General features: G+C 35.7%; 2 protein-coding genes across 2 annotated transcripts; one reads left to right on the top strand and one right to left on the bottom strand.

The window, feature by feature from the left end:
• The first annotated feature begins 38 nt into the window (after positions 1-38).
• LOC133519495 (histidine-rich glycoprotein-like) lies at positions 39-10,728 on the top strand. The gene is made up of 7 exons (XM_061853500.1): positions 39-2,221; positions 2,300-2,466; positions 2,808-2,858; positions 6,685-6,820; positions 9,181-9,333; positions 9,400-9,578; positions 9,763-10,728. The coding sequence occupies exons 1-7, from the start codon at positions 2,054-2,056 to the stop codon at positions 9,821-9,823; spliced, it is 915 nt and encodes a 304-aa protein (XP_061709484.1). The 5' UTR covers positions 39-2,053; the 3' UTR covers positions 9,824-10,728.
• LOC133519958 (cuticle protein 19-like) lies at positions 6,068-7,768 on the bottom strand. The gene is made up of 4 exons (XM_061854171.1): positions 7,677-7,768; positions 7,413-7,565; positions 6,681-6,847; positions 6,068-6,244 (listed from the first exon to the last, which is right to left on the bottom strand). The coding sequence occupies exons 1-4, from the start codon at positions 7,686-7,688 to the stop codon at positions 6,181-6,183; spliced, it is 396 nt and encodes a 131-aa protein (XP_061710155.1). The 5' UTR covers positions 7,689-7,768; the 3' UTR covers positions 6,068-6,180.
• Positions 10,729-10,927: the final 199 nt, after the last annotated feature.

Raw genomic sequence — 10,927 nt, 5'->3', positions numbered from 1 at the left:
TTATCGATATGCATATTATATTAGTAATTAAAATTAAGCCACAACCCAACGCAGGCATTGTTGTGTAAAGTTTCGCAAAACATTTGCTCTGCGAGCGTACTCGTAAAACGGCGGCGTGTGTTGAAAACTTTCGTTTACATAAATATTATTACAAGTACAATGTCGCGATTAATTAATAGCTGTTTAGTACAGAATTGAATGACATTTTTGACAAACCATTACTTTTTACTCAGTAGGTACAGTTTATTCTAAAAAATTGCCACCTTACTCATCAAACCTCTATTCGCTTTTGGGTTTCTCTAACAAGCGCGAATGTTAAAAATACCATACGGTTGTCAACGTTTCTGAATAAGTAAACTCAACTTAAATATTTATCATAGAAAAAAAATATGATTACCATCTATTTGGTAACAGAGGAGGTTGCCTTGCGCATGCTACGTCTTGAAATTCCTGAATAGACAAAGTTGAATTTAGTTTCATTTCATTTTCGAGAGTTGTCATCTCTCCGACTCAGTGTAACACTCTCCTCACCGGCCGGTAGAATACGTACAGCTCGGAGGTTAAAATAGCGTTAGCCGCGAGGTTATAGCATTGATTGGTGACTGGAAACAGCAAAACTTATCAGGGAACTTAACTATCGGCGGCAACGCGTTTGTAATTTAACTATCGATATTGTGCGGCTGTTATTGAAACAGTGTTTTTTTTAACTTTTTTTGTTATATTGTATTTATTATGTCCCTAATTAATTTAGGTAACTACACCCTCTAATATTGGGGTCTCTCGGAAATAAAGAGACAAGTTTATTTTCAAAGTATGTAATATACGGTAAACATTAAAATTAATAATTTTGTTTGACAACGGTAACATGATTAATTAAATGTTTAGATATTTTTTTCTTAGATTGTTCAGGACCCGTCGCATTACGGCTTTTCACGATTTTACAGCCACTCCTTTGGCCATACAAAATTTTCGTTTTTGGAAAAAAAATCGTAGACACATTTATATGAATGAATGGAAATTAAAGAATGGATTTATGGAAATATTGCCTTCATTCATGAACATCAGTGGGGTTCTCCGGAACATGGGTTCTATTCAACAATCGTCAATAAATCGTTCAGTGCTTTGTTCAGTTTAGTTTTATAAATTATTCGGCTCTCTTTTGACACATTCCTCTTGGTCTCTATGTATCTAGAAACAGTTTGTTCCTCATATTCTTTAGACCTAGATAGTTCTTTTTCCCGAAAGACCACTTTGATATTTTTAATGTATGCGCTGCCACTCTAACGGACGTTAAAGCCTTATAAATCGATTTTACTCGGTTAATATTTCGAGGTACCGTGGTTGTCCTATTTCTTCCCGTAATTTTCTTAAAACTAATCTCACTGGTTTCTTCATAACGTCTTATTATTATAACTACATAGTGTCAGAACCCTAATTATGGAAAAGACTCCCGTATCTCTTGAATAGTAGAATACCCGAGAACATTCAGCATGAGCCAAATAAGAAAAAATTCAAAAGCGCCTTAAAACAGAACTGTACCTACTGCAAACTTGAATGACAATTGTACATGTGGAAGTGCCACTTAAGTGTTTAGATTTAATAATAACTTAAAATTCGTACTAAAAATATATGTGTTGTAGGGACTCCTACATGCAGTCAAACTGTAAATACAGTTTTGCAGGGACATGTCTAGTTATAAGCTCTGTACTGTGTTATGATAATAATAATCAATAAATAAATACAAAAAGAGGTTTTTCTGAAATTTTTATCTCGCGTACCTGCTGAGTTTGGGCAGTATCTTAATTACGAGTATGTCGTGATAATAAATTACTTACTCTTTAATGGACATCGTTCGATTTGCAATCCGTGAGTTAAAATATAAAAGAACTAGTTGGTTTTGAAAATGTATCAGTTCACAACAGTTCTTTATTCGAGTATAACGAATTAATACGATAATTTTAAAATGTATTGCAAGGTATCTAAAAGTTGCTTTACAAATTTAACTAGTGCGTTCAATAAACTCTGGACCTCAAAATTTGGATACTAAACCAAAATGTCAACATTACAGATTTTGTGTCTCGCTGCTCTGGTGGGGTCGGTGACCGCTCAGCACGGGCATGAGCATGCGCATTCTTCGCAGCACATCTCCAAGCACGATGGACACGCGGAGGCGGTCATCATCAAGGACCACCACGGTCACGAGAAGCACGTTGACTACTACGTAAGTCCCAAAAAGCATACATCTGTTCCAGTGCCTTCTTCTATTTAACTTGTATACTGAGAATGAAAAATGTTACAGACGCATCCCAAGTACGAGTTCAAGTACGAGGTGGAGGACAAGCACACGGGCGACCACAAGACGCAGCACGAGCACCGCGACGGCGACATCCTCAAGGGCTTCTACAGCCTGCACGAGCCCGACGGCTCCATCAGGGACGTGCACTACCACAGTGACAAAAAGACTGGGTAAGATGTTTGTTAAGTTTACTTCTGATCCATTTAAAATCGGGGTAATGATATACTACGTGTTGTTGTTCTATGGGCGTATGATCATCGCAAAAGAAATTAAAAACCGATTTGCAAATTTTTATGTGATGATCTACCTATAATAGATGATCAAACGAACTTCTCGAGCGAAGTTCGATCACTATTATATGAGTCGTTTCACTCGAAAAAGTCGCCTGTAGGTTTAAAGGACTACCTGGTAAATGTTATATCTGAAGAATGCAACGAACGAAATATAATAGTGTACTATTTGATGATCATCATCATGACAATATTATAAAAAAAATATTTCTGTTTTTCAGTTTTCACGCGGAAGTAAAACACAGCACCCATCACATAGTTCCTAAACATCATCATCATTAAGGGTACCTTAAGTTTAATTATTATGCATTGTTAGTCTCAGACATGTTGTGTTATAACTTTTGTTTTTGTGAAATACATATCTTAGTTCCATAAACCCTCTTCTTTATCAATTAAACCTGTTTAGCACCTTTTTATTCTCAAAAATGCGTGTCAAAATTGACTTTGCCGCTTAAAAAGTAGGAAGCGAAGTGCATAGTTCATAATCAATGATCAATTCAAATCAAAGGTAAATTTGCGAAAATTTAAAAACATACGTGAAGAAATTGAAAGGTGTATATGAAATCTCAAATCCGCATTGGGCTAGCGGGGAAATTTTTAGCTCAAGCCCTCTCGCGCATGAGGCCAGGCCTGTGATTTGGACTATAAAAGCTGAATTATTATGTCATTATTATTTTTAGTCCATTCAGTTTATAGTTTTTTTTTTCAAAATTACGGGGTTATACATTACTCAGTCTTGCGAGGTCTACAGCTCACGGAGCCACTTTCTGCCCTCGTAATGAAAAATGCAATAATTGTAAATACGAAGTTTCGAGAAAAAGGTGAATAAAGGATTTTTTGTGAATTTATTAACTGAAGTAGCTAAAATTATAATATTAATATTTTTATAAAAACTTGAATTTGTACTTTCCGCCGTATTGTTTAGTTATTGATTACAATCTGTGCAAAAATTTGGTTTTAATGTCGAGTACTGCAGTATAGTATACTTGTATATTGGTATACAGACGAATGCTAAAAATACATATTATCTATGAATGCAGTATTAGCATTTATATCTTGGTTACATATACAACTGTATTTCATATTAGTAAAATTATTTTAGTATAATTAATATTTATGGATGAAATGCAGCAGGAAACATTAGGCACTTTCATATCATTTTTTAATTAGGTAGGACCTCTCCGATCAGTGATAATCACAGAGTGATTTGCTAGTTTTACCTGCAGTTTCGACGCAAGCGACCAGCCGAGCCTATGGCTAACTTAAGGTAAAAAACAGCAAAAGCACTTGCTGTTTTTCAGCTTAGTTTAGCGTGGTACATACATTTCATTACGTTGTTTCAACATGCAGTAAACAACAATATACTGCATTTTACTTTAGTATGAAGTAAATGCTGCATTTCATTTTTGTGTCTTAAGCGTTTTTTGAACAAATACTGCATTTTTAGTAACTAAAATTCTGGGTTACAGCCATTTTAAATATATATAAATATATCTTCACCGATTTTTTTTTCCATAAAAAGTCAAAATCGAAATTTTGTCGATTACTACATTCTTCATTAAGAGGGCAGTCTAGTACAATATCAAATTTAGTAATATTAAAAAATCACTACTTTATATAGGCTCAAAGTTTGTGAAGAGGAAATAGGGAACCAAAAAACTTCTTTAAAATACTTAGGTACTATTTAAACGAAATTAAAAGGTGAGTAAGTAAATTAAAATATGAAAGAAAGATTTCATGAATTTCAATGATTAGGCAAATTAATAAACATTTTGAAATTCTAAATATCTACTACTAATCTATTCTGTCCATCCTGAAATTTCTTCAAATTGTGTTATTTCTCTGTAAAACAACTCAACGCAAGGCACTGACATCTGATATCATCTGACATCTATTGGGAAGGTTCGTAGTCAGTGGAGGGAGAAGCGGCGGTGATTGTCACAAACACATGGAATCTTATGGAATGTCAAACATTAATTCTAGCGGCAGCCGTTGGATCTAATTTTACTCCATAATATTTAAAATCCATGAAGTCGGGGTGCTGCTACTGGTACTGCTCCTAGGCCTATTATAACTGTCTTGTTTAGTTATTTTAGTTGTATTATTAATTGTAGACCTTAGTTTAAATAGCTTAATTTTATTGTAAATACCCATGGAATATTATTTCTGGAATAAAAAACATTTTATTTCATTAACGTAGAACAGCCGACAATATGAGGCCAGCACTAGTCGTGCATCTAGCGAATATTCTTGAAATGCGTAATATTATTACAAAACATGATACTGTTTCAACGCGATGACGGAAAGTTCAAAATGCCGGTACATGTACTTATGTCCTTGTCTTATGTTGTATGTAGGGTGTGGTGCTTATCTATTTCATATAAAAAACAATTTTTTCTTGTTTAAAAACGTTGCTGTTCTTATTTACCAAATTATTTGCAAAGTTAAAAAATATTGGACTTTTAATCAGTATGTAAAATGGCTGTCCCTCGTGATTGTATTTTTTAACAAACCTGATTATACACTCCAAATTATAACAAAAGTTGAAAATATGTTGTTCGATTAATCGTGGCCACATGTGCGTAGCGTCTGAATCTGACAGTCATTTAGCCACATTGAGGTCTCTTTTTGTTTGTATTAAACATACTCAAAATATTTTTGTGGAGTTAAAAGTACTATCATCACACCGTTTCTAATTACCCGCCGTTCCAGATTCCCTCACTCTCCCTTACTTTTTGCAAGTTTTTAAAGTCCCTAACGTGTTTACCATCTTGAACTTCGTCTTTTTCATGAAAATTTAATTAAAAAAACCATGCAGCTGACGACTTCCTACTATTTCCCACCCTCTCTAAATTTGAGTTTCAGATCAATATGATATTTTCATTGCGGCGAGAATGGATAAGAGTCGCTGGACAAGGCGAATCCTTGAATGCCCAGAGCAGAATGTAGAGGGATCGGTACCTAGACCACCGCAGCGCTGGGTGGACGACATCTAACGACACGGAGGTCGGGACTGGATGAATCGGGCACAAGATCGACAGGAGAGAAAGAAGACGGAAGATGCTTTCATCAAAGATTGGATTACCCAAAGGCCCCGTGATGATAATGATGATTTTCAATTAAAGATATATGGATAATGATAATATAAGAGCCTCGGTAGAGAGTACCATTTTGTACCTTTTGGCGTTGAAACTCTAGGTCCATGGGGTCCCAGCGCGCACAAGTTTTTTGGAGAAATCGCGAAACGTCTGGTTGACGTAACTGGTGACCGAAGAGCTGGCGGCTTCCTAGCACAACGTATCAGTATTGCGATACAACGAGGAAATGCCGCCAGCATCCTTGGTACAATGCCTCAAGGGCCTATTTTAGATATAAGCTAGTTATAGTAATCATCTGTATATATCCATTATGTATATTGTTATTGTCAATAAATAGAATATTTTTATTAAAGATATAAGTTAATAAATGATTAAAAAATCAATACGTTATTCGTATACTTTTATTTACAAAAAATAACAAATACATAAAACAACTTACGCAAGAAGATTAAGAATAGATCAACATTATTTTTTAAGCTTCGAATAATTCGTTCATTTAGTGATGGTGGTGATGCTCCGGAACGATGTGATGGGTGCTGTGTTTGACATCGGCATGGAAACTGAAACATCATCAGACATTTTTGTTGCATTACTCGGTTAGAAATGTATTTACAAGTAGCATTAAAAATGGATTTATTATATTGAATTATTGCACAAGGAAACATGAATAAGTACAGTCAGCATCAATCAAATAACGCTTCATAAGTATCTATCTACCATTCTGTAACAGCTTAACAAAAAGTGATGTATTTAATATAGAACAACTAAGACTGTAAAAGATGTAATTTTGAATGCGAATTTTTAAAAATTATCTATATTTGGAAAAGTTATCCGGAATATCAGATACTTTTGGCGCGTTATTTCATCCGCTACTTTTGATGCTGACTGTATAACATATTTACAAGGTAAGTACGTTGTTATAAAACATAAAATTTACGGTAGGTGAACATTTTCGATTCCGTTTTTGGGAAGTGGTGTAAAAAGAATTTTGGTTACCCAGTGTGCTTGTCGCCGTGGTAGTGGACGTGTCTGATGGAACCATCAGGCTCATGCAGGCTGTAGAAGCCCTTGACAACGTCGCCGTCGCGGTGCTCTTGCTGGGTCTTGTGGTCGCCCGTGTGATGGTCATCCACTTTGTACTCGAACTCGTATTTGGGATGAGTCTAAGCCATACGAAAAAATGGTTAGTCATTGAAATTGTATAAAAACATACGAACATATTTTTAGATTTAATCGACAGACGCGCTAAAAATGTTATTGGAGATACAGATCTGGTCGAGTCAAAATCATAGAGCCTTTAGCACCGTACAAAAGTTGCTTCTTTATCGGTATTTTACAGGATACATTTTGGAGAGTATGCGATGGGTTTACAGGAGCTAATGCCCCTATCTCCGTTTTGCTAGCAAGGGTCTAGGCGCGGAATTGCGTTCCATCCTTACGTTGTTACTCTGGCACTGATTAGCACCCAACGCTTTGCTTCCAGCTTTGTTATGCTAATGGCTAAGGTGTGGAACTCGCTTCTTACTTATCTATTCCCAGCCCACTATAACTTAAATCTTTTCAAATCGAGAGTGAAGAGACCTTTTAGGTATCAAAGATTTTTTAGATAAGCATGCTCCATCCTGGACCACATTCGGCTTAAGAGCCGATCCATCCGGTGAGATTAGGTCAAACGGTTCTTTTTATTTTTACAAAAATAAAAATAAAAAGTCAGAATAAGCCACTCACGTAATAGTCGACGTGCTTCTCATGTCCATGGTGGTCGTGGATGGTGACCACTTGCGGGTGTCCGTCGTGCTTGGAGATGTGCTGCGATGAGTGAGCGTGCTCATGACCGTATTGAGCGACCACCACCGCGGCTAAAGCCAGAAGACTCACAACCTAAAATTATTTTTAGAATTAACTTTCTATGGTATATTTAAATTGAAAGCTAACAGTAACTTCACGCATTGTTTTCATCAATTGTAGAACTATTATTCTGGTATCGCCCACCTTAAAGAACATTGTTCTGTTGTAGTTAGTCCAATGAGGTTTGACTGTTAACTGATACGTGTAGCAAAGAAAACTGTTCTTTTATATTACCGAAGACATGATATTATCGATATGCATATTATTTATTAGTAATTAAAATTAAGCCACAACCCAATGCAGGCATTGTTGTGTACAGTTTCGCAAAACATTTGCTCTGTGAGCGTACTCGTAAAACTGCGGTATGTGTTGCAAACGTTCGTTTACAAAATTATTATTACAAGTTCATTGTCGCGATCAATTAATACTGTTTAGTAAAAAACTGCACGACTGTATTGACAAACGATTAATAAGTAGGTATAGTTTACGAGAGCTGCTACTTATGTATTTGGAATGTACTGGAATTATTAAAAATATACAGTATGTAAATTAACTAAAACCACTTACTCAAAACCGTTAGTGTTTAGATCATACTGAGTAACTTTTACTATGGGACCAACCCTGAAGTCACGAAATAAAATAAGGCTACTTCGTTCATTTTGTCTGCTCTGGCGTTGCAATTTTCTATGGGAGAGTCAATAATTTTTTCGCGATTTCGAAGTTGGCCCCATAATAAAATTGCTCAGTATGACCTCAATATTAACGGGTTTGAGTAAATGGTTTTAGTTAATTTACATACTGTATATATAACATATAAAAATGGAACTCTTTAGAAGAAGGATACAGTTTGTTTCATATGTATATCAATTGGTTTTACATTGTAGCATCATTTTAAGTATTCTTTATTTCATTTTCAACGGATTAACTTGTGAAAATTTTCGTACGATGATTTTTTAAGATTTTCGGCGTGGGTACACTGAAAAAAATAGATAGCCGAACTGGTTTTGTAACTTTACTAAATAACTAAACTACGGTTATAAGAAAATAAACTTTGCATAAATTTACAAACTTATTTTGTAGTGTATACCCAGTACCTGAACACTGATAGCCAAACACGGTTTTGTAACATATAACACATAGTTCGCAAGTCCCAATTTTTGTGTAAACAGTAACCAAAATTTTGTTACAGTTATGCAAACATTTCTTTCAGTGTAACACAATTTTTTTTTTTACTTTTGGGGAGTTATTCCCGTGATGAGACTTAACGCAAAAGCGTACGTCACGTTTCGCAATCGAATAAATTTACACTAGGGGCTCTGTTTAGTACAACGTTAAAAGGAGTTTGAGAGTTGTCAACAATTTTTTTACGAAATTTTGCACTCGAGTTTGGGCAGTATCTTAATTACGAATATGTCATTACAATAAATTACTTACTCTTTTATGGATACCGCTCGATTTGCAATCTGCGAGTTAAAATATAAAAGAAGTGGTAGTTTTGAAAACTTATCAGTTTACAACTGTCCTTTGTTCGAATACAACGAATTAATACAATAATTTTAAAATGTATTGCAAGGTATCCGAAAATTGCTTTGAATTTTTACTTTGGATTACAAAATTTGGATACTAAATCAAGATTTCAACATTACAGATTTTGGGTCTAGCTGCTCTGGTGGGGTTGGTGATCGCTCAGCACGGGCATGAGCACGCGCACTCGTCGCAGCACATCTCCAAGCACGACGGTCATGCGGAGGTGGTCATCATCAAGGATAACCACGGTCACGAGAAGCACGTCGACTACTACGTAAGCCCCAAAAAACATACATCTGTTCCAGTGCCTTCTTCTATTTAACTTGTATACTGAGAATGAAAAATGTTACAGTCGCATCCGAAGTACGAGTTCAAGTACGAGGTGGAGGACAAGCACACGAGCGACCACAAGACGCAGCACGAGCACCGCGACGGCGACGTTCTCAAGGGCTTCTACAGCCTGCACGAGCCCGACGGCTCCGTCAGGGACGTGCACTACCACAGTGACAAAAAGACTGGGTAAGATATTTGTTCAATTGACTTTTGATCCATTTAAATATCGGGGTAATTATGTACTACGTGTTATTGTTCAATGTGCGTATGATCATCGCAAAAGAAATTTAAAAACTATTTGCAAATTGTTAAATGATGATCAAATAGTGCGATGATGACAATATAGTAAAAAAATATTTCTGTTTTTCAGTTTTCACGCGGAAGTAAAACACAGCACCCACCACATAGTTCCTAAACATCATCATCATTAAGGGTATTTTAAGTTTAATTATTATGCATTGTTAGTTTCAGATATGTTTTGTTATAACTTTTGTTTTTGTGAAATACATATCTTAGTTACATAAATCCTCTTGTGTATAATTTAAACGTAGGTAGTAATTTACAATTTTTTTTCTCAACAATGAACGGCAAGATTGACATGGCTAGTTGCGTAATTTATGATCAATCGAGGTAAATTTGAAAACATTTGAAAACATAGGTGAAGAAATTTAAGAGTGTATGTGAAGATTGTGAAGTATCCGGACCGATATGACCTTTAAACCTTCAAGAAAAGAGCGTACTCTCATCTTAAATGCCGGGTTGCGGGTGTCCATGGGCGGCGGTATCGCTTACCATCAAGTGATCCGTCTGCTCGTTTGCCTCAAGCCCGCATTGGGCTAGCGGGGGAACTTTAAGACCAAGCCCTCTCGCGCATGATGTCAGGGCTATAACCGCGAAAATCGAAGTTCGTCAATTGCGGGCTTTTTTCTCTATCACTCTAACTACGACTTAGTGAGAGTAAAAGAGAAAGATCCCCGCTATTTGCGAATTTCGGTTTTCGCGGTAGGCCCCCTGGCCTGTGCCCGGTATAGGGACGGATGTAGGCTGAATTATTATATCATTATTGACAGCCGGATTGATGATTAAATTTTCAGATATAAATGTATCTTCTTCTTGTATATTAACCATAACTATATATAATAAATATTATACTTTTAAGTCTATTCAGTTTTTAGTTTTTTTTTAGTTTTGCAAAATGACAGAGCCATACATTTACTCAGATTTAAGTTCGGCTCGCGAGGTCTACAGCTCACAGATCCATTAGTAGGTACAATATCATATTCAGTAATATTAAAAATCACTACTTACTTCATTAGGGTCCAAAGTTTGTGAAGAAAAAATATACCTCAAAAATACTTAGATACTATGTAAACAAAATTGAAAAAAAAAGCGGCCAGGTGCGAGTCTGACTCGCCCATGAAGGGTTCCGTACCATTTATGACGTATTAAAAAAACTACTTACTAGATCTCGTTCAAACCAATTTTCGGTGGAAGTTTGCATGGCAATTTATATAATATATTTTTTTTAGATTTTT

This window comes from Cydia pomonella, chromosome 7, assembly GCF_033807575.1.
Source record: "Cydia pomonella isolate Wapato2018A chromosome 7, ilCydPomo1, whole genome shotgun sequence".
NCBI classification, from domain to species: Eukaryota; Metazoa; Arthropoda; class Insecta; order Lepidoptera; family Tortricidae; genus Cydia; species Cydia pomonella.
This window is presented reverse-complemented; position numbering and strand designations above follow the sequence as displayed.

Coding starts and splice junctions, on each gene's coding strand:
- LOC133519495 (XM_061853500.1), top strand. CDS start 2,054: ATGTCAACATTACAGATTTTGTGTCTCGCTGCTCTGGTGGGGTCGGTG. Junction 6,821..9,180: donor GTGTGATGGTCATCCACTTT/GTACTCGAACTC, acceptor TCAACATTACAG/ATTTTGGGTCTAGCTGCTCT. Junction 9,579..9,762: donor CACAGTGACAAAAAGACTGG/GTAAGATATTTG, acceptor TCTGTTTTTCAG/TTTTCACGCGGAAGTAAAAC.
- LOC133519958 (XM_061854171.1), bottom strand. Junction 6,848..7,412: donor AGAAGCACGTCGACTATTAC/GTGAGTGGCTTA, acceptor CGTATGGCTTAG/ACTCATCCCAAATACGAGTT. Junction 6,245..6,680: donor CACGGCGACAAGCACACTGG/GTAACCAAAATT, acceptor ATGATGTTTCAG/TTTCCATGCCGATGTCAAAC.